The sequence below is a fragment of the Chelonoidis abingdonii genome, chromosome 3 (assembly GCF_003597395.2).
Source record: "Chelonoidis abingdonii isolate Lonesome George chromosome 3, CheloAbing_2.0, whole genome shotgun sequence".
NCBI classification, from domain to species: Eukaryota; Metazoa; Chordata; order Testudines; family Testudinidae; genus Chelonoidis; species Chelonoidis abingdonii.
Window position 1 is genome coordinate 166,577,547 of NC_133771.1, and position 23,806 is coordinate 166,601,352.

Genomic DNA, 23,806 nt, shown 5'->3' on the forward strand with positions numbered 1-23,806 from the left:
TTTATCAGACTTTTCATGCCAATTTGCAAACGGCTAATCGAATAAGGTGAGGAATCATTTGCCGTCGCAGTTCAGACCCATCCAATCGGGAGGATCCAGGCGCTCTCCTCTGGGATGTTCACTTTAATAAGGACCATTTAATTTGCTCTTTGGCAGATTGCAGAACCTATTAAGGAAGTGGGGGGAGGGAAAGGAGAAGAAAAACAGAGAGACATTAAGCCCCACAGCCTCAGGGATTCTGCAAACGGATTATGACTCCATATGAACTCAGCAGGACTCCTTCACAGGCACCAAGAGACCCATTTAGTGCCAACATAAACCTGCCCCATTCAAGAGAGGGAGATTTCTGATGTCTCTCCATGAGGCAACCAGGGTGGTTTGCATCCTGATTTCCCAAAAACAGCCACTAGGTGGCAGATGTGCCTCTTCGAGGAGTGGCCCCTGTGTAGCAAGGGGGTGAATTCGCTCCTTTTGCCTGTTTATCTCTACAGTTCCCCCCATCCCTGGAAGGAGGCAGGGACTCAACTCCCAGAGNGAAATTGGTGGGAGAAAGGAAAGACAGGGGGGAGGGGAAGACCTACTCTCTGTGTTTAACTCTCCTAGTGTCCCAGGGCGGGAAGAAGCTAAGGGGGAAGAGAGATAGAATCTTTTCTGTTTCCTTGTCTTTAGGTTTGTCTCTTTGTGGAAGAGAGGAGACATGATTCTTGGTATTGTGATGTAAAAAGGTTGCATCAGTAACTCTCAGGTTAGCCCAGAGAGGAAATTCTGGCGGCAGGGGGGGAATGGTTTATTTCCCTTTGTGGTAAGACTCAGAGCCTCTGAGTCTTGGGGTCCCCCAGGGAATGTTTTGGGGAGACCAGAGGGAGCCAAAACCCTGGAATTTTTGGCTGGTGGCAGCGATATCAAATCTAAGCTAGTAATTAAGCTTAGAGGAGTTTATGCTAGCTTCTCAGGTTATGAGTGCTAAGGTTCAAATCTGAGTAGGAAAGCTATGATGTTTTTTAAAGAAAACGAGCTGTTCTGTGCTTATCTCAAATTAGGGAATGGAACAGCAAGGGAGGAAGAAAATGTGGCGCCTCTAGGCACGTACAGCAGCTCCAAGCGTGTTCCTCTATTCGTAGGGCCAGTACTTGCCTATGCAAGCAGAGGATGTTTCCCCCCCACTCCTCTCCAGTTCATGAGCAACTGCAGATTTGCTCTTGCAGACATACCCTAGGGACTGAAGCTCTCACGAATTCCCAGGTACAGCATCCTCCTAAATGATCTTTATAAGCCAAGGTCCTTCGATCTCCCTTTCTTATTTGTCTCCGTGGAAATTCATTGAAGCCTCCTGATCCAGCCCAAAGTTCCAGCTTCTGGGACTTGCCACCCATGAGTCAGAAAAGGTCTGAAGGCCAGCCCTGTTTCTTAGTGCGGTATGCCCTTCTACCCTCTCTGGGACAAAGCCAACGTACACTCTGGCTGTAGGCTGGAGCTTCATGTTCAGTACCAGCAATGTTGTACTTTTCCTACAGACAGACAGAAAAACATGCTTTCGCAAAGGGGAGGAAGAGGAGACTGACTCCATACAAATAGCAAATTATCTATTTTTGTAGTTATTCTTGAAAATAAAAAACATGAGTTCAATAGTGAAAGATCACCTTTATGTGCAATGACAGACCCTTTGAGCAGCATGTTAATGAGGTGAGTAGTGCTTTTAAAGAGCCTCATGATCCCAAAGACCTGAGTTCCAGGGCATGCTCCTTTGACTGCACTTTTCCAACTGGTTTTTTTCTCCTGTAGCATATAAGGGAAGGCTCCACTGATTAGAGCAGGAAGCTAAGAGTTAGAACTTCTGGGTTCCATTCTCCTTTCTGACACTGCCTTGCTTTATGACCTTGGGTAAGACAAGTTCTTTCCCTCAGTTTCTCCCATCTCTAAAATAAGTAGTGCTCCTCATCTCCTGGTGCACCCCAAATATAGAAGAAAGCCTTGAGATGAGGTGTGAGAGATCAAAAGGGCTGTTGGGGATTGTAGGGTCCAAGACTCATGATAAGAGGGGGCTTGATGGAGCAGCAGTTAACGGGTGGCTGTGAGATGGCCAGCTCTCACCACTGGAAAGAAGATCAAAGTCTTGTGAATGGGAGCAAGAGACGGGTTCATATGGGTGTCTCGGAGAAAGTCTGGGGTGGGGTCATTTATTACCTTAATCCACCATCAAGTGCTGCCACAAGCTTAACTGCTGCAGCACAAACACCATTCCTTTGAGAAGTATGGGGATCTTGTAACTTCCTTCCACCCCCTCTGTTTTGCAGGTTTTCTCTGTCAATAGATCCCGGTGGCTGGATTTATCCCTCAGTACATCTCAAGGAAGAGCTGGAAGAGGTGGATTTTTAAAATAATTTGCAGACCTGAGTCACTCTTCCTTTTCCCATTTCCTATACCAAATGGCTTGAAACATAAATAAACCTTAAAACCCACACCTTAACCGAGCTCCAATGGCCAGCTCTGTTGCTGTAGAGGAGTCCTTGCTAGCTGGGATGTTATTTTTCCAGGAAAAGACCACTGAACAAGCACAAGAACACACTTCCAGCTGGAATGACTCTAGCTGTAGATTAAAGTACAATGACAGAGAACAGAAGTCAATTTCCCATGAGAGAGCACAGAGCACATATCTCCTCTGTAAGATGCTTTATCAGTTCTGCCTGACAAAATGGCAACTGCCCTTGCAGACTCCTTAAAAATGTAAAGATGAAGTATAGGGGAAGTCATAATAGGAACAGAGCTCTGTGCACACTAGCAGGGCCAGATTTAGACCGATTCGCCCGATTCCCAGGAATCGGGCCCCACGCCTAAGAGGGCCCTGCACCTTAGGCGCCTTTTTAATTTTTTTTACTTACTCTGGCTGCGGTCTGCTCCGGGGTCTTCTGCAGCCCCGCTCCCCTGACCAAAGCGCCGGCGCAAGCGCGGCTGCTCCACAGCCCCGCTCTCCCAGCTGGAGCTCTGGCTGGAGTGCTGCAAGCCCCGCAGCCTCGGCTGGAGCTCCGGCCAGAGCGCGGCAAGCCCCGCGACCCTGCTCTCCTGGTTGGAGCTCCGGCTGGAGCGCGGCAAGCCCCGTGCCCCCGGCTGGAGCTCCAGGCCCTTCAAATAGCCCCCGGAGCCCTGGGGTAGCGGGGGGCTCCGGGGGCTATTTAAAGGGCCAGGGCTCCAGCGCCTCTGCCACCCCGGTCCTTTAAAAAGCCGCCGGAGCCCCGCTGCCCCCATGCATTCCCTAGGGCTCCCGTGGCTATTTAAAAGGTCCGGGGCAGGCTAGAAGCAGGGGAGCCCCGGGCCCTTTAAATAGCCCCCAGAGTCCTGGGATAGCGGGGGGCTTCGGGGCTATTTAAAGGGCCGGGGCTCCAGCTGCCTCTGCTGCACCCCCTGCCCTGCCTGCACCAGCCCTGTCCCCCCAGCCTGCACCCAGCTCTGCACCCCCTGCCCACAGCCAGCCCCTTCCAAACCCCCTGCCCTGTCTCCAGCCTACCCCTGCCACACACCCCTGCAGCCCTGCCCAAAGCCAGCCAGCTCTCCCCCCACACCAGCCCTGCACTGCCCACCCTGCCCTGTCTCCAGCCAACCCCTGTTGCACTCCCTGCCTGAAGCCGGCCAGTCCCACACTCCTCTGTCTCCAGCCCTGCCAACCCCTGCTGCACCCCGCTGTGGCCCTGCCTGAAGCCAGCCCACCCCGCACTCCCCTGTCTCCAGCCAGCCCTGCACCCTTTTCCCTGCCTGCAGCCAGACCCTACCTCCAGTCAGCCCCTGCCCTGCCTTGAACCAGCCCCATGTCCACTGCTGCCCTGCAGTTCCCAGGGCAGTAACCTGCACACCTGCTTCAATGATGGGGGCAGGGAGCAGCTGGGACCCACACATGTGCACACCCCCAGGGAGTGGCGGGGACCCACACGTGAAACGGTAGTGATTAATAGCCAATCAACAGCATATAAGATGCAATGTACATAATTTTTAATGTTATTATTTATATAGTTATGGAAAGTAAATAATACATGGAAGAAATAGAAGGCTTTTTTTTTTTTTTTTACACTTTTTTCTTTTTAAGTCATCCCTGCCAGGGCCCCGCTGAAAGTGTTCAAATTGGGTCCCGCGCTTCCTAAAGCCAGCCCTGCACACTAGATCCATTTTGGAACGCCACAGTGCTCAGGAAATGGGCAGAGGATATGGACACAAGGCATGGGGGGTGTGAAATACATTCTTAACAGACTATTTACACGTCTTATACTGATAGACTCAACATGCACAATCCATTTAGTTTAACAAAGAGAAGGCTAAGGGTGACTTGATTCCCATCTATAACAGGGGTGGGCAAACTATGGCCTGTGAGCTGTTTTTATGTGGCCTGCAAGCTGCACCATGTGCTCAGCCCTGCTCCAGCCAGGGCACTAGGTCGGGGCCGCACCATGTGGCTCAGTCCCGCTTCTGCCAGGGCACTGGGTTCGGGCTGCACCATGTGGCTTGGTCCCGCTCCGGCCTGGGAGCAGGGTTGGGGCCGCACCATGCGGCTCCTGGAAGCTGAGACATGGCCCCGCTCTAGCTCTTATGCACTCCAAGGGAGCTGCAGGGGTGGTGCCTGAGGACAGGGCAGCACACCTTCACATAGGTGCCCGAGAGGGGACATGTCACTGCTTCTGGAGCCACTTAAGGTAAATGCCGCTCGGAGCCTGCAACCCCTGAACCTCTCCCCATACCCCAATCCCAGCCCTGATCCTCCTCCCACTCTCCAAACCCCTCGATTCCTGCCCAGGGCACCCTCCTGCACCCCAAACCTCTCATCCCCAGCCCCACCCCAGAGCCTACACCCCCTCCCACACTCCAACCAAATTTTGTGAGCATTCATGGCCCATCGTACAATTTCTATTCCCCGATGTAGCCCTCAGGCCAAAAAGTTTGCCCATCCTGGTCTATAAGTACTTATATGGGGAGCAAATATTTAATAATGAGCTCTTCAATCTAGAAGAGAAAGGTATAACATGATCTAAGGGCTGGAAGTTGAAACTAGACAAATTCAGACTGGTAATAAAGTGTAATCTTTTAATGATGAGAATAATTAAGCATTGGAACAATGTAACAAGGGTTGTGGTGGATTCTCTATCACTGACAATTTTTAAATCAAGCTTGGATGCTTTTCTAAAAACTCTGCTCTAGGAATTATTTTAAGGAAGTTCTCTGGTCTGTGCTAAACAGGAGGTCAGAACAGATGATCACAACGGTCCTTTCTGGCTTTGGATAAGTTTGCAATTAGTTACAAACACCTCTGTCCCCTGCTGCATGGGTTATTCAGAGCCTCACAATGATTCTATTTGTGGAGGGAAAGGTTGCAGGGCCCCTTGCAACAGGCCCTCTAGGCTAACGAGTGCAGAGGCCTCATGCTCTCCCCTACACAGCCTGTCTGCACAGAAGTGCCATTGTTCCTCTGTTTTTCTACCAAGGAATCCCCAAACAAACAGTCACATGCTCCACTCGGGTTCAGATGCACTTGGAAAAGAATCCCCAGAAATTCCTTCCACACTGAGGATCTTGTTTTTACACAAGTTCTTCTTTCTTAATCCTTAAATTGAGAGGGTTTTGGACACTGGCTCACTCTGTCTCCACCAGGACAATGAATGAAATTATTGGCCCAGAGGAAAGGGAAAGGGGGTTTAAGGATGAGCAGAGCTCTTTCTAAAATCCTGGAGCCATTGACAGGTATAGATTGGACTGATATTTTGACTAAGATGCTTCACGCCATATCATTATCATACACAAAGAGTGATAAATAGTTTCCTCCTAGCCATAAAAATAGTAACGAAGGCTGTGAGTACAAGTATGCTCATGGGATATGGTGGTGGGGTAGGGTGACCAGACAGCAAATGTGAAAAATTGGGACAGGGTGGGGGGTAATAGGAGCCTATATAAGAAAAAGACCCCCAAAATTGGAACTGTCCCTATAAAATCAGGACATCTGGTCACTGTTGGTGGGGGTGGATGAGATCATGTCTCTCTTGATGGAGAGGGCCCAGCAAAATTAAAAGCCTGATGCTTATGCCCAGCTAACGGCTTTACTTTGCTTTCGGCACTGAAGGTACATCCTGGCTTCCATCCCTGCTAATGGCTATTGTATATGTCTGTATGTGGCATGGGTTCATTACAGCTGAGCTGTACTGCAGAGAGTTCTGAGCATATTTTGAATCAATAGAGTGCTCTCTGATCTGTCCACCCTACCATCTCCTCCGCTCACATGTGCATTTGGAGACTCAGGCAGGAGTCGCCCCAGCTGACACTCCCCTTCTGAATGTGGAAACATTGGGTACTGAGCATTTTAATTCCCTTCCTTCTTTTGGGGCTTTTGCTCCATTGTTCCCTCATGCTGGGATGGGTCGTCATCACGGCAGTATGCAATGGCTTTCCCCCCTTGGTTGTAGTGCAAAGCACTTAAAGCAGCACTTAGACAAAGCAAACATCTCACCTTTGTGGAACTCAGAGCCTTCACCTCCCGGTGCCCAGTGCAATCTGTCCTATTTTGGCAGTGACTGAAGGGCAATGCCTGGCTGACTGCCAGCGTGAACTGCACTGATTGTTTTGTACCTGTTAACTGATCTGCAAATCGCAGAAACCCACCATTCCAGTAACTGGGCCCAGCCATCTCCACAGAGAGTCCAGATACTGAATGGGTCCTGGAGACAACTCCCTCCTGTTCAGGGTTAAGGTTTACGTGTGGGAGCTGCACGCAGAAAGGATTTCAGCCTTCAGGGTTGTTAGTCAACCAGACACCTTTTACCAGACTTGATTCACAGCTAATGGCCATATGCCAAGAGTGAGATCAGCCTGAAGAAGAAGAGTAGTGCAGGGGCTGCCAGAGGTGTGTGTAGTGCCTGGTGGGGGGAGGTAGATAAAGCTGCCTGTCTCTGAGAGTAGAGTACAGGAGACATGGAGCAAAGCTACAGCTGGTCCCCTGGCCTGTGTGCTCTGTGGGCCGGGTGGGACAACTGGAGGCAAGTTCTACACTCCTAACTTGCGGAGATTCAGGTGAGGAGGCATTTTTTCCTCTTGATTGCTCAACCTGCAATGCAACTCTCAGTGCAAATACAATAACCTGGGGGTGAGCTCACTGTAACTGTAACAATACAGGAAACTTCTCTGTGTCTGTCTGCTGTAACTTATGCTGCCTTCTTCCCTGGGCTTGCCGGGGGGGGGGGGGGGGGGGGGGTGGGGGGGTTGGATCGGACGTAACTTGGAGTCTGTACACATGAATCCTCTCTACAGGAGCTTCTCAGGCAGGGGTGGCTCTATGTATTTTGCCACCCCAAGCATGGCAGTCAAGCGGCTTTTGGTGACATGCCTGCAGGAGGTCCACCGGTAACACTGATTCGGCGGCTTGCCTGTGGGAGGTCCACTGGTCCTGCGCCTTTGGCATACCCACTGCTGAATTGCCACCAAAGCTGCAGGACCAGCAGACCTCCAGCAGAAATGCCACAGAAGGCAGCCTGACTGCCGCCCTCATGGCGACTGGCAGGTTGCCCCCTCTGGCCTGCCCCCCAGGCAAGCGCTTGCTGCGCTGGTGCCTGGAGTCACCCCTGTTCTCAGGCTCCAGGGGTGTATACCAGGCACATGACAGTCTCCCTTTTCCCACCCCAAAGCCCAGGAAGTGAAGGGTAGCAGCGAGCCTTTGAGGGTTTCCATGTGTGGAAGGGATGTGAGAACTGGGACCACCTTGCATAGACGATTGTTACTGTTCAGGCCCCACTACTCCAGCGGTTACTGGAAATTTGGCCCAGTGAGTCATAGTAAATTGAAGGCTGTACAAGTAAAAAGCCTGGTGATGGAATACGGAATTTTAGCCATGTGTGAGGAAACAGAGGGGAGAGGAGGGAAAACACTGCTCCATCACCCTTGGAATCCAGGGACTGGCATCTTTTACAAGCTTAGCTATCTGACAGATTTGGATAGAGACTGTCCTTGGGCAGAGACAGGAATACCAAGCCCAAGGGGATGGCAGAGACTTTGTGTGGAAAGAACAGACTGTCTAATAAACCTCTAGGAAAGGACTGGCAGGTTATAGAAATCTTGGTGTGATTCCACCACAGCAAAGGCCAGCAGAGCAAGCCTACCTAAGGAGCAAACCATGATAGGTCCAGATCATCTGGGAAAGTGCTGGTGGAGCAGTGGGAGACTGGGCATCTGTCTAGACATGCTCTGCATGCAGCTTCCTCTTACATAAGTATGAGGCACCCATTATTTTTGTCACTGTGTTTCCTGTATATAGTGTTCCTCATCCTACCTTTACCTGTCTCTTGGTGCGTTAACTTAGATTATAGTCATAAGTGTTAGAAATATTAATATACCTCACTTGTGACAGATTATTCATTAATATTTCTAAGAGTTTAGCTACTCTTCCGTTAAATATAGAGAGATGACAGGGTCAGCACTCCCCCATGAATCATTTGCAGAGGTTCAGCGGAAGTATATATTTAAACTACCCTCTAAGGCAGGGGTTTCCAAACTTGGTTCGCCACTTGTTCAGGATAAGCCCCTGCTGGGCTGTGAGACGCTTTATTTTCCTGAGTGTCCGCAGGTATGGCCACTTGCAGCTCCCAGGGGCTGTGGTTCGCTGTTCCTGGCCAATAAGAGCTGCGCGAACCCCTGCTCTAAGGAAATGCAAATAAGCCGTCACAGCTGGTTTTGGCTAGAAGGAAGCAGCTGTGACAATCTGCTGCTAATTATCTGCCATGAGATCTCAAAAAGCCTGGACTGGGAGCATTTCTTGGATAAACAAAAATGCAGGGAACTAGGTGAGGCAGTGCTGGTACCTGGCAACAGTAGTCAGGAAGCCCCACTGTTGCAGTAGCATGTGGCTTCTGACTGACTTAATCCTATCATCTGAAATGCCTTCACTCTGTACACCAGAGATAAGGGTGAGGGCCTGCTGCCTAACAGCCTGGCACATGGGTGCTCTAGCCCCAGAGCACCCATGGAGTCACACCTATGGGGAAAAATTAGTGGGTGCTCTGCACCCACCAGCAGCCAAGCTCCCCCCTCCTCGCCTCCTTATTGTTATATCCTTGGGGGCAGCTGGTTTAGGAAGAAATCACTTGAGGCCAGACAGCAGACAGCTAACAAAAATACCATTTATTTACACACACAGAGCTCACCTAACTGGCCGAGCAGGCTAGGCTATCCCCATATAATCTAACTCAGTTGCCATGGGAACAAAAACCATGACAACCAAATACACAATATATTCCTCCCCACCCCACCCCAATAAGAACATCCCCTAAATAAAACACACACTAGACTAGAGAAGGAGGGTAGACTGCCTCCATTCCTGGCTAAACCCTGGGGATTATTTTGCCCCATAACCGTGGGTTCGCCCTAACTAAAGATCCAGCCGATGAGGAGGCTCTGTTCAGGTGGATTACGGTGAACTCCGGTGTTGTTGCACTGAAGTACAACAATCGCTCAGGGTTGAGGCACGAACAGGTGAGGAGGTGGTATCAGCTTGTGCTGGGCAAAGGGTACTCAATGCCGGGCAGTATGAAGGAGAAAGTCAAGAAACAGGTGATTTGGTGTCTCACAGAAGAGGTGAGTCATGACACTCAATTGCAGATGTGTCTGAGGACTGGCATGACCTGGCAACAGCTGATGTATATGTCGCCGCATGGGCGGGGGGGGGTAAGATTCTCTTGTCAGTCGGACTGTGGTGGAAACAGTGTCCTGTTTGAGTGATGATCGTGGCAGGGACCCATTTAGCTCTGGAAGTATAATTCCAAGCCAAACTAGCTGTCCCGGGCTAAAGGTTCGGTCTTTGCGCTCTGAGTGCCATCTGATGACTTGATATTGCGGCTGATGTGCACAATTGTCAGGGTTGAAGGTTTCAAGCAGATAACAGCTAAATGCGCAGCTGTCAATCCCATCATTGAGTAAAGGCGGGGATGCTGGTCATAGATGAGGTTGTGTTTTCTGTAGGAAAGTAAGAAGGTATCCAGATGCTTTTGAATGGGATTGTTTGTCCTTCCCTGATTCAAAGCACGTTTCATTGCACAAATCTTTCAGCGAATCAATTGGTGGTGGATTGATATGGTGCCGACATATGTGGTGGTACCCATTTGCTTCAAATAAATTTGAACTCTGAGAAACGAACGCGGTCCGTATCACCACAGTTGTTCTGGGGAGACCAAACAACAAGAGTCCGTAGTTTTGGATAGATCTCTGCAGAGTGGACTGCATATAGAGAGACTTTGGCATTTAGAAATGGGCACTCATGGCACGAAGAACATGCTTCCTTCAAGGGGGCCCAGGAGGTCAATGTGAATACCGTGCGCAATGGGTTTGTCAGGCCAGTCCATGGGTGTAGGGGCACCACGAGTGCAATGCTCACACCTGAAAGACAATTTGCCTTCCTTCAATAGCACTAATAGCAATCAGGCGACAAAAATAGCTTGTGAATTTTCTCTAATGCGACTATTCACAGTGACTGGAATGTAGCTGTTCTAACATCTGTGATATCTAGTAGGTGGTGGAATAAGGACACGTCTCCCCCACAACACCAACCAGATTGGACTGTAACTCCGTCCTCCTAGACATATAGGTAACCGGGTCGGTGAGACCGAGAGGTTTGTCGAAGATTTCCACTCATCACCAGGTCATAATTGGGACAATACTGGGTCAACGCAGTTGCCTTCTTTATCTGAGTAGCAGTGATGGGTGTATCCCACCGTTCAAAGTAGTGCCCAAAGACATCTTTATCTTGATGTTTGACCGGCAACGGCAACCTTGAGAGGCCATCTGCTGCCGTCAGAGTGGATTCGATATTTTGTACTTTCAGCACATGGCATTGAATCAATCCCACTGTTGCATACGACTAGCAGCTACGGGGGAATGCCTGTGTAGGATCCAAAATTGACATCAGAGGTCGATGGTCTGTGAGAGAGTAACTTTCACCCAAACAGGTACTGATGAAACTTCCAAATTCAAAAACGAATTCCTAATGGCTCACGTGATTTGGGCATAGTTTCTGCTTTGCTTAGAGTGCGTGAAGCAAAAGCAATAGGTTCTCTCTTTCCCGAAGGCATAATGTGTGACACGACTGCTCCACTCCATAAGGGGAAGCATCGCAGGCCAATTTAGGGTAAGAATGGATCAAAGTGTGTTTGAACTTCAGAATTGCAATGCATCTTAGCTTGTTAAATGCAACATCACAGGCTTCAGTCCATTTCCAGGTCTTGTTCTGCCAAGGAGCTCATAAGTAGTTTTAGCAGTGTGGCTAACTGTTGAGATGAACTTCCCATATAGTTCAGTAGTCCTAGAAAGAGCATAGCTGGCTTACATTTGAGGTGGGGTGAGCCTTCAAATAGTTTAACTTTTGCAGGGGGCTTATGAAGACCTGCAGAATCAATGATGTGTCTCAAATATTCAACAGAGGCTGAAGAATTCACACTTGTCTTTGCAACTTCGTAGGCCATACTCTTCCAGTCTATATCGGTAGCTCCTCAAATTCTTTAAGTGAACTCTTCATTCTCCAGTGACCAGGATATCATCCAGATAGCACTGAACTCCTGAAACCACACAGATCTGGTCCATAGCCTCTGGAAAACAGGGCGGAGCAGATGTTATTCCGAAGGGAGGCGACAGTATCGATAAAGTCCCTTATGAGTCCAATAGTCAACAGCTCTTGACTTTTTACTGAGTGCATCTGTAAATATGCTCTGACTCAGATCATCTTACTGAACTTTTGTCCTCCAGTCAGGCTGCAAAGGGTCATTGATGCGGCAAGCGGGATTGCTCTGCACAACACACTGGTTGACAGGACTTTAAATCACCGCAATGGGAGAGCCATCTTTCTTCACTATTGGACGATAGGAGTGCCCATGAGCTATGGTAACTGGTATAGGACTCCATTGGTGACCAGGTGCTCAGTCTGCTTAACTTTTCGCCTGATGGCACATGGCACATTCGGCTTTCAGATATTTGGTGGATGTCAGGTTTATGTTCAATGTCACAGTGATTCTTCATACTTTCCAAATCATCTCCAAAACAGCAGATGTTCCTTAGTATGGGTTAGACTGGTCTTCTTAGTCATCCGGTGCCACTTCTGCCAGTTCAGCTGAATCTCCAGCCAAGATCTATCCATTAAGGCTGTTAGTTCCTCTCACACAAACAGTGGCAATTTAGCAGCCTGTCCATTGAGCTCACCACTTAATATATAGTGCCCAACATGGCACAGCTTCTCCCATATACGTCTTCAGAGAACAGTTTTTTGTTTGCTAAGCAAAGAGTGTAGCTTTTCTCTTTATACACAGTTCGGAGACCAATGAGACGGCTAAGCATCCGTTCCAGTTCCATGCAAATAGGTTGCATTCCAACAACGGGTTACCCAGTATCATGTAAGCTCACTGCCAAAGACAGAACATGCAGTGCACTTCCGCTTGCAATTGAGGTGTCACTTGATCATCCGGTCTGCTCTAGGGTATGCAGGTTCCTCTTTTGCGGCCGACCAGCCTTTTCTTTTCTTTTGTTTACAGGCAACTCAGTGTGTCCCTTTTTGTCCACAGTGTTGACACACCAGGTCCTTACACCCAGCATTCTGATGCCTGGTGACCTGGCTTACCACAGCGGTAACACTCTGACTCTGCACAGTTTTGTGGGTAGGTTTCTGTGACACTTTTGCACCCTAGGGGTGCACCTAATGTATTGCGCCTCTGTATCAGTTTCATGGAGAACAGCAATATCAACAGCCTTCTTGTAATTGTAATGAGCCTCTGTAGTAGGCGCTTCCGATAGCTTCACTGTACAGGCCACACACTAACCTTGTCACTCAGCATTATTAACCGTCTATTATAATTCACAGTGTTCTGCTAGCTTTTTTAAAGTGCTACACAATTGTACCTGTTTCACTCTTTTGGCTCTTTTGTGGAACCTTATATGTTTCATGCAATTACCAGTGGTTTTGGGGAAAAAAATGGACCCAGATTTCCACAACGTCACTGTAGATTAGTCTCAGGCTTAATAGCGTGTGTAAGCTGCGTAGCAGGAGTAGTTTTGTCCCTACAACACTTAAGAATATTGGACCTTTTGCTTCTGTAATTGTCTTTTGCAATAACAAAAGCTCAAAAACGCTCATATACACATCACTGCTCTATATTCTCATCAAAAGGTTCCAGTGGCTGGTCAGAGTAGCCATGATTTTAATTTCACTTTCACAGTCAGTGCAAACAAGCAGTTTTTTTTGTTTGTTTGTTTTTTTTTACCTTGACTTCTACTTCCTTCTGTTACGGGAGCAGCACCGGAATCCCATCCATCGTCGCCACTTGTTATATCCTTGGGGGCAGCCGGTTTAGGAAGAAATCGGTTGAGGCCAGACAGCAGACAGCTAACAAAACTACCATTTATTTACACACACAGAGCTCACCTAACCAGCCAAGCAGGCTAGGCTATCCCCTAAAAATCTAACTCAGTTGCCATGGGAACAAAAACCATGACAACCAAATACACAACACTTATCCCCCCACCCCGCTCCATGCTGCATCCCCGCTCCTCCTTCTCCCTTCCTCCCAGCGCTTACGACCCACCCCGACCGCTGCTTAACAGCTGTTTGGCAGTGCTTCGGACTTTCCAGGAGGGAGGGGAGGAGCGGGGAGGCGGCACACTCAGGGAAGGAGGCAGAGAAGAGGCAGGGACTTGGGGGAAGGAGTGGAATTGGGGCGGGACTGGGGGTTTGAGCACCCACGAGGCAGAGGGAAGTCGGCATCTCTGGCCTGGCGCATGCCTCTGTAATGCTAATGGCTCAAAGCGAACGTGAAGGCTGCTAGTGCCTTTGTGATTTTGAGCCCAAGCTTGTAAGAAATTGTGTCTGTGTGCAAGAGACTGAGACCAAAAAGACAAACAAGGTAGGATTACTGTTAGCAGAGGGTGAAGTTATTGTCACAGAGAGGCCCTTTGGCAGAGGGTCCCCATTTTCTTTGCAAACAACTCTCATCTGAGGTCTGACAAACTCACTACACCAAATACATGTCTTGTAGTGTATTTATCCATAAGGGGTAACATGTAAAGTAGCTACAGAAAGCTCACAATGTATCAAGACTCAATCATTGTGAGATGCATATACAGATAATATTTAAGGAATAATGTAACTATATTGAAAGTATGCTATATGGTCTTGGAGTAAAAATGAGACCATGGGATAATTCTAGCAGGACCGAGTTGCCACCCCTTCTCAGTTAGCCAATGATATAATACAAGGCTTAATTGTCTAGCATTGCTGCATCCCAAGACTAACAATGGAAAACCATCAGGGACAACTGCAAACAATGGAAACTACTTGGAGGTTGTGATGGAGTAGAGGCTGTCTGTGTGTGGAATGGGAGATCAGGGGAGGACTTTAGGGGATGGACTATACCGGAGCCTGTAACCTGAGCTAGGTAAGGGAGAAAAAAGGTCAACACCTTTGCCTGGGAAGGAAGACAAAGGAAGGGGCTGCCAGGAGGGAAGTAGTTTTTAGTTTGGGGCTGTGCGGGTGGAATTTAAGGTATCCTAAGCTGGGATCCAAGCACCCTGAAAGCCCAGAAGGACTCGATTGAGGGGTCCTAACTGTGCCTGCAAGCTCTACTGTAACCGGCGTTCCTGTTGTCCAATAAACCTTCTGTTTTACTGGCTGGCTAAGCGTCACTGTGAGTCCCAGGAAGAGGGGTGCAGGGCCAGACTTCCCCACACTCCGTGACAGAGGTAAAAGAGGAACATAACAGCAGATATGGGATTGCCCTGTCTATGAATAGAGACAAAAGATTTTTCAGCATAACAGAAGTCAAGGAGAGACATGCTGTATCCATTCACTGAGGAAACTTGTGGAGTGGGGATGTTTTTTGTGAAAATCTGGATTCTGGTGTCTGTGAAGCCAGCCAGTTCTGCAACAGACTAAACTTTGCAAGGAAAACCTACTTTATTAGAGAGGAAGGGTAACTATTTTCAGATTTTTGTTTTGTAGTGTAACCATTTGTTTCTACCACACTCTGCTATCTCTATTCTTTCTTGTAGTAAAACAAGAGGAGGGTTATTTAAGTGCTGTACATTTTACAGGGACAGAGCTTTAAAGGTAAAACTGGTAAACTGAGGCACACTACTCCTTTGGAGGCAGAGGATCTGGGATTTCTGTGAGTACCGGTATCAGGGACTGGACGTACAGGGGAATGCTTCAAGGGGCTCAGGAACTGGAGTGCACTGACTGTTAACCTGAAAAGCATGGACAGGCCTGGCATAGTCCAGAGAACAGTGCCTGAAAGGGTGGTAGTGGTAGGCAGCTGACACCCAGCCACCACCAGCAAGACTCCCTCACATTGCAGGCAGGAGGTAACAAGGTGACTCATAGTCCTAGGTGCTCCGAGAACCCTCACAAATAATATTATAAAGCTATTAATTCCAAGAACTTCCCAGCCAATCCTAGAGTCAAAAACCAACCAACCAACCAAGCCCAGGATGCAGCTGATCAAGTGAAGATAGTCCACACACTTGTAGCCTCCATGTGACACACTTTATAGTTAGTGGTAAACTGCATTATGATGTCCACTGTTAGACTCTCTTCTCCTAGATGGGCTTCCCATCAGAAGCACCTTGCAGACACGATCATTACTTGGAGTACGGTGACTGATTTTTTGATAAGGCATTACAATTTCCCGGTTTTAAATTTGTGTGAGTGATGGGAATGGATAGGTTACTCTCACACACAGAGTAATCCCATCATAGGAAAACATGCATCTAATTTTGTGACTTTGCTCTATCAGATTTTTGTTATATTTTTCAAACTTTTTTTCTAGGGAGGAGCCATTTGTGTCTAAACACAGATGAGAGATATTGTGCTGTGTATGCTCCAGCGTTGTGATACCATGGTGACTTCCTTTTGAAAAAATTGTAATGAATGAATAAACATCCTCTATGCAATGGCCATTGTTTCCTCTCTTCTGCCACAATGAGTCACTACATCCCATTTGATGGGTTTTTTTTAGCCAAATACCATGGCTGAGTAATGTTCGAGCTGATGCTGCTGAACTAAATACAATTGTCACCATAACTGTAAGAATTGTGGAATAATAATAAATAATAATAATAAAATCACCTCTTCTGAAAAAAACAAACTAACCCCAAAGGGGAGATATTTGATGCTTTTGTGAACCTAATGTATTATACATTTTAGATTGTAATGAATGGCTACTGTGTGTGTCACTGCCCTGTACTGGATAAAATTAGAACTATTCAACAATACATTCCATACTGTGAGCAAATAAGAGGGATGGTCCTTCAGTTTCAGAGGTAGGATCTTATGGTTTTGGAGTTCTCTATCCCTGCTGTAATGGTGACTTTCTGGATGGTGATGATATGCAGCGTCATCGTAACTGTGACACCACAGGTGGCCAGAGGTTTGTCACAATGTAACTAGGGTTTCTGATTTTCAGGACTCTTTACAGAAATTGTGCCTCACTTATTATTTGCAGGAAGTCGCTCTGACTTTCCTTTCTGAAATGAACCAAAACCCAGTTTCCTCATTAGTGCAAAAATTATAACCATAAATTGAAATCAGCAGCAGTACGATCTGAAACAATGAAGAGTATCTTGCCTCCACATTGTTCTGACGAAAATGCATCTTTAATGCTTTTGGCCTTTAATTGCTTGTCAATTCTAACTGAAAAAACAATAGTGAAAACACAACTGTAAATACTGGGAACGTCCATCCCTTTGTATTTTGTACTAAACAATGATTCTCAGAGTCTTCCCTTTAGTTAGTTGCATTTAATCACTTTAAACTGAAATAAAAAAGCGTTCTCTATAGATAAGTGCATTACAGTTGAGTAAAGTAGTGGGGTGGGAACTAGTGGGAAAGGTGTTCTTGCACTTCTGACCTCACATGCACTGGACTTGTGAGGTCACAACACATGGAGGGTGCCTTTTATACAGACACACATCGCGGGCGGGCGGGGAGGGGAAGGGATCACAGCAGTCAGGGCAGAGTTCCTGCACTAAAAAAAATAAAATAAAATAAAATAAAATAAAAAATCAGGACAAACATTACTCCCCATAGCCTCATCATCTACTCCCTCATTAACCAGTTTCTTTCTCCTGCAGCATTGCCCATATCCACATTCTTCCCCCTGCTAGCACCTGCCAGCACAGTACTGCAGTCTGGCCTAGAAGCTCTCCTCTGGTGAGTTCAGCCCTCGCAGTGCTAACTGCCTGGGGGCTGGAGTAGATTACTGAGAGTTTTCACTGCAGGTTTGAGATCCCCTCCCTGGAATAGCCACTCCCTAGACTTTCACCTTGCTTTGTGGTTCATCTTGAACTTTTTACTCCTGGAACTGGTTGGAACTGCAGTTGCATAAGCTCAGTGGCAGGCAGCTCAGGAATGAGCCAGTAATAGACATATACATCAGGAGGGATGGATATACATTCCCTTGTGTTAGTTTTAGCTTAACACAAGCTTGTTCAGAGATATACTATATGTGCTCATGGCTTTGTTTTCCCTGTACTGCACCAGTCTAAATTTCTCAGGTGTGCAGGGCCAGCTGCTATTTTGAGATCTGACTTCTGTTCTTTCTTGTTTTGTTGTTCTCCTTTAACTTAAAATTAGTCAGTCATTCAGACTGAAAAAAATGACAATTCCAAACAAGTGACCAAAGGAAAGAGGTCAAGATCTTTAAAATGAGATACTGTCCAGCCAGGCACGCATGGGCAAGGCCGCTTTAAGTCACTCAGTATTTGCTCTGAAGCACAAAGGACATGCCAGTCATGGCAGACTGCACAGTGTGCTCAAGGGATGAGACCACAACATTTAGAGCTAGGGTTGACTGAAGCAGAGGTGGCAAGGGATGATGTAACAGGAGACAAGAATGGAGAAGGAGGAGCAGAGTTGTTAAGGGCATAGTGGGTGAGGACAAGAAGCTTGAATTTTATGCAGTGCAACAGGGAGCTAGAGAGGGGTCTCAGATGAATGTGTGCGAGAGTGATGTGATCATCACAACAAACAAGAAAGGTGATCTTGGCAGCATGGAGGTGATGCAGGTGTTAGGGCAGCCAAATAGAAGGAATTAAGCTTTTCAGGGAAAGGATTATCTTTTTGTTGTGCGTTTCTACAGTGCTTAACACAATGGGAACCTGGTCAATAACTGGGGCTCATTGGTGCTCTGGCAATACACATAGTAAATAACGCAGCAGTCATGACTGGAGTTGCGATGCTGGATGAGAGTGTTGACTCTTTGGACAGAAAGAAAAGGATGGATTTTAGACATACTGTGGAGGAAGAAATGTCAAGATGAGACCATACTAGGCCACCACACCCCTGAGCCCCAATCTGATAGTGTTTTAAAATCAAAATAGGTCAATACACTACAAGGTCCATTATGAAGTAGTTCCCAAGGGAATGCTCAGAAATGCTCCTGTATCCAATGAAATTACATATAACATTTCCTTCCTCACTGAATTATATATTAAAAAAAAAAAAAAACAAAAAACACGAAACTGCAGGACTAGTGGATCCACTCTGCACAGTTGTCAGTTAAAAAAAACCAAAGCAGCCCACTTCACATTGCAGAGAAGACAAGAGAACAAACCACACACAGCAGCTATTAGTCACATCACTTAAGGCACTACTGAAAGGTGCTCAGACACTATAGTGATGAGTGTGATATTAGAACCTCTATAGAATAGAAAATTTACTGTAGTATGTGATACAGCAGGGCCAGATGGCAGCAGGAGGGACATTGATAGAAGGTGTATAAGCCCCAGGATGATCAGAACCTGTGGACTGAGGAGAGGTTACCACAGCTTAATTAGAGCACCTGGAGCCAATTAAGGCCCTGCCAGAGACCTAATAAAAACCTCTGCTTCCAGTTGGATGGGAGGAGAGCTGATTGTAGTTTGGAGAAGCAATGTTGTTGACTAGAGGATCAAGAGAGGGAAAAACTGCTTGAGCAGAGCAGAGGGACTCCCCAGGCACAGAGGACCAAGACAAAGCCTGCCCAAAGGGGGAAGAGGGGGGTAAGAAGCCTGAGAAGCTGAAGGCACATAATGGGAGGTAGCCTAGGGGAAAGAATTGCAGCTCTAAGTGCTCAGCTGCTGTCCATAGGGCCCTTTGGGCTGGGACCCTGAGTACAGGGTGGGGCTGGGTCCCTTCCCTGTTCCCCTTCCCTTCCCCACCAAGGCACTAGCGGAGCTGTTGACACTCAAGAATAGAGGCAGCGCACTGACCCATCACATGAAGGAGAAATGCAGGACTCATCATAATAGCATTGGGCACTTGTCACAAATATCATTGTTATTAATTCAGACAGTGGTGCTACATATAAGGGACAAAGAAAACAGAATCCAATCTGGAGGAGCTTTCAATGAAGGTCAGATAAAACATGATCATCAACAATACAAAGAGGGGGGACTGGAGAGAGAATTAAATAGTTATTTAAGAGACTAACATGAAACACTAACAGGATGGAACTTGGACAGCACATTAAGATGCCACAACTGAAAATCAAACAGGTGATCTCTGTCTTACCCAAGGCTCCTTGGCAGATATCTGTGCGGGTGGCACCTCCAACAATAAACTGGGGATTAGAACACAGTTCCTGGAATGAAATGCATAAAGTATTTAAATAGATAGACAGACATGGGATAGACAGGGTAGTTAAGATACTAGAGTTCTCAAGTCTGTTCCTTACCGACAACCCTAGTTTCTGTATGTTTACAGCTATGGGGTATTATGATTAAGGCTGTGTGTCTGTTGCAGAAGTCACGGATTCTGTGACCTCCATGACTTCTGCTGCGACCAGCAGCAGCAATTTGGGTACATGTAAGCAGCAGCAATTTGGGTGTTTGGGTGGGGGCTCAGGGCTGGGGTGGGGGTTGGGGTGCATGGTGGTGCTTACCTGGAAGGAGAGGCTTGCACCATCATGTCCCTGCAGCAGCGTGGCCAGGAGGGCTCAGAACACTGCCTGTGTCTGGAGGCACCACCTCCACAGCTCCTATTGGCTGCGGTTCCCAGCCAATGGGAGCTGCAGAGCCAGCACTGTGAAAGGAGCAGCACATGGAGCCCCCTTGGCTGTCTCTCCCCCAGGAGCTTCAGGGACATGCCAGTCAGAGCTATGTAGGGAGGCTGCCAGCTCCACCAATCCTCCACCCCAAGCACCAGCGGGGGTCCTGGGCTGTGCACCACCACCCACCTCCCCCGCCAGCACCCAGAGCCTACCCCCCCAAAGCACCCACAGTCCCTGGCCCAAGTTTTAGTTAGGAGTATTTTTAGTAAAAGTTATAGACAGGTCATGGGCCATGAATTTTCATTTACTGCCCATAACCTGTCCGTAACTCTTACTAAGAATACCCAGGACTAAAACATACCCTTAGTTATGACTGCCCCCTCCATTGCAAAGCATATCAAAACCATCACCTAAAGAGGATACCACTGTGTCAAGAATGGAGTGGAGCAGGGGGGCCGGTGTACCAACACAGCACAACAATGGGTAAGGGAAATCATGGCCAAGGAAAACCAGGGCAAACATCTGTTTTTACAACAGGCACAGTTTCAGGCCTATACATACAAGATTGTAATGCCTAATCTTTGAAGGACTTTGAGATGGTTAATTGCAGGGAACTCGTATCTACCCTGGAAGGATTAACAGTTGAAAGGACTCTGCTGGGATCTGAATGTTCTTGGCAATTGCCTAGTAAGCACGAGCTGCTTTAAGTTGCCAGGGTCGAAGGCTGAGTGGTATATTGTACAGAACAGCCTCCATGTCTTGGACATCTTATCCCCATGCTAAGAAAAGCAGCTTTCTGTGGTGATAGATCAAAATGGTACCCAAAGCAAACATGCTCATCTGCAGAGGTGATGTAGGCTCTAAGGCAAAACGTAAGCAGCAGAGAACACTTTGTACAGCATCAGCCACCCCACAGTGGGTTCCGTAAGTAAACAGAGGCTTGGCAACTAACCCCTTCATAAAATAGCATATTGACTGGGCTCTAGTTGTTTGGCTCATACCCCTGATGGATTTTTCCATTTGTTTTTGGAGCTGTTTCAATGTTCTGTGGGACTACTTTGAGCCAACTTCCTCCCTAAGGAGTTCCTACTACACCAAGGGTGCAGAATTCAGAGTGAAGCTTTGACTAGCTTTATTCAGCTGTACATCCACAAAAGATTGTTTAGTGCCTAAGTGGCAAGGGATGCTAGACAGCTGGCAGAAAAATATAACCTTCCTGTATCAGTCAGGGTAGAGGAAAGAATATTGGGAGAGGGAAGAGGTGTAAATGGGGACATTCAAGTGGGAAAGACTATCACATGATTTGGAAAATTAAGAATGAAGCAAGCAATATTAGTAGGATGAAAAGAAGGAAAAAAAATAGGTAGTGATGGGGACAGAATCCATTGTAACAACTCCAAAACTTGACAGGTATATTTCACAAGAGACCTGTGTAGCTATAGGGTGTGGATCTCAGGATGGCTAGGGTGTGAGAGTTGGGACATGAATTCATGCCTGTTTACACCTGTTTGATATGAACAAACCATGCTAAATTAGTTATGTAGATTGGGAATGCAAACAAATGAGTCAACTAACAGCTGAGAACAGCCCACTGGCACTATTACATGTAAAAAAAGCTGTCTTCAACTGAAAACATAGTGGGAGGGCAATGGAATGTCTGTGGATTCTTGTGTCTTGCCCTTCATGGAGTTTTGCACTGAAAACCAGCCATGACTCCGGCTGGCTTAAACACTGGCTCCTGTCTTAAAAGTAAAAATATTTCCTGTATTGAACTCAAGATAAGCAAGATATCTGGCATAATTATAAAATCAATGTGAGAGGAAGATCAGGGCCCAAGTTTGTATCAATATAGCTCCCCTGACTCCTGTGGAGTCACTCTGGCCTTACACCAGGTGACTGGCCCTTGAACTGGACTGAATCTCTTTGACGTTCAAACAGAGTTTCACTTAACCTTCCTGTTCATTTTTGTGCCTCAGCATTTCACACCCAGAAATTCCCACAGTTCCTACAAACCTACCAGCTAGTTTTCTAGACCAAAGAGATTTGAATAAATCCAAACCAAACTGCAGAAACTTTTTAGCTTTGCCTGCTACACACTGCTGAACCATTAACTTCCTGCACCTGCACCCTCATGTCTTAGCTGTGTGACAGCACCATGCAGCTTGGAGATTGCCTCCCTTGGTCCATTAGCAGCTTGCTGCTACTCTGGGAACCAGTAATGTGCATTCTTCTCTATGGAATAGGGAAAAGGTTTTCAATCAATAGACAGGCTTTCACTGCTGTGTGTGCTGAGCTTGGAAAGAGTGCATTCATCCTTCCTGGCTAAACAGCTGTCAGGTAGTGCTGCTTAGCCAGGGACCTCTAATCCAAGTGACTTCCTCTCTCCCTTTAAGAGTAACAGTTTCTATAACCTAGTCAGGTGTAATTTAATCTCTCTTCCTGCTAGAGATGGGCTCAAGCCAATAAATGTAGATCCTTATCCAAATCCCCAACCACTTTGGGGTGGTCACATCCCAGGGATTGGGTTTGACTCATTAGTAAAGAGAAGGACCTAATGCAAAATTCAGAGCAGATCTTTCTCCCCTCTGCCTCCCGCCCCGTCCCTAAAATTCAGAAATTGGAGGTTAAGATCAGGGGTTGGGCCCATCTGCAACTGTCAGGATGCACTGAAAAGTCCAGCTCAGCTTTTTATAGAAAGTATCTTTTGACTTTCATTTAGAAATCTCTTCCTCCCCCCAGGACTTCCCCTGGATATGGGGGTGGGGGGACGCCGACCCTTATCACTGTAGCCTCCCCCCACTAGCCAAGCCAGCACAGCTAGTCCTGACAATGGCATGGCTTTGCCCTGCCCTTTACATTGACTCCCTCCTCCCGCTGCCCATGGGGCCCATCACGCAGGTCTCTTACCGTCGGTCTCTTCCACGTGATGCCCTGAGTTTTGTATGAGTTTGGTCCCAGTTCTTTGTACCCCAGAGAAGAGGCAATCGCAGGGAAGGATGGATCCTGGAAGAGTTTCCCAGCCTGAAGGCACTCGTTCCTCAACGTCTCAAAGTCCTGATTGAGGTACTTAAACGCCTTTGCGTTGGAGCCTAAGCCCCTGGCCGTTTCCCTCTCCTTAGCTAATTTAGCTGCAATCCCAGACATGTTTGCGTCCTCCTGCTGCTGCTGGTGGTGGTGTTTTGCTGCCGTCTGCGCTCCTGTGGGTAACACAAAAATGCAAACCTTCCAGCTGCTTAGCAGAGACGTAGGAAAGCTGAAGTAAACAGCACCAGCAGTATTGGGAGCCAGAACAGCTGGTGAATCATCATCGGGGGGGGCGGGGGCGATCTGCAGCAAATTCGGGTGTGGCTCGTGCTTAAAGCTGCAGCTTCCCTCTAGTGTCCCTCTGAGGGTATTTACTAAAGGGCAGTGATGCACGGTGCCTGGATATTAGCATCTGTCAACTAGTGTTGCTGATAGTTACATCTTGCCTGTTTGGTAAGGTGGAATCCTCCTAACTGGGATGTGCCTGTCCCCTGCCTGTTATCCCCCTTAAGCAGATGTCCTTTTCTTTTATTTTCTTTTTAAACAGCCTCCTCCCTTAATCAGAAGTCTGCAAAAACTGGCCCCCAGCATGGGAACAGATTCTGGGACCTTTTTGTTCCAAAGCACAGACCTCTGCCATGTGAACTTAAGGAGCAACCTCTTAGCAGGTAGGAATCAGCTCTTAACCACTGTGTGGATCAGCCATTTGACCCACCTAGCCAGTGTGTTATACACTCTGACTGTCAGGGGGAGCTTATTCTGAGTAT

At 47.5% G+C, this 23,806-nt stretch overlaps 1 protein-coding gene across 1 annotated transcript in view; it reads right to left on the reverse strand.

Moving 5' to 3' along the window:
• CAPN2 (calpain 2) overlaps positions 1-23,315 on the reverse strand; it is a 57,259-nt gene extending 33,944 nt beyond the window's left edge. The window contains exons 1-2 of the mRNA XM_032781728.2: positions 22,923-23,315; positions 19,538-19,607 (exon numbers count right to left, since the gene is read on the reverse strand). Coding sequence (XP_032637619.1) covers positions 19,538-19,607; positions 22,923-23,159 — 307 coding nt within the window. The 5' untranslated portion in view covers positions 23,160-23,315. The remainder of the gene's footprint in view (positions 1-19,537; positions 19,608-22,922) is intronic.
• Positions 23,316-23,806: the final 491 nt, after the last annotated feature.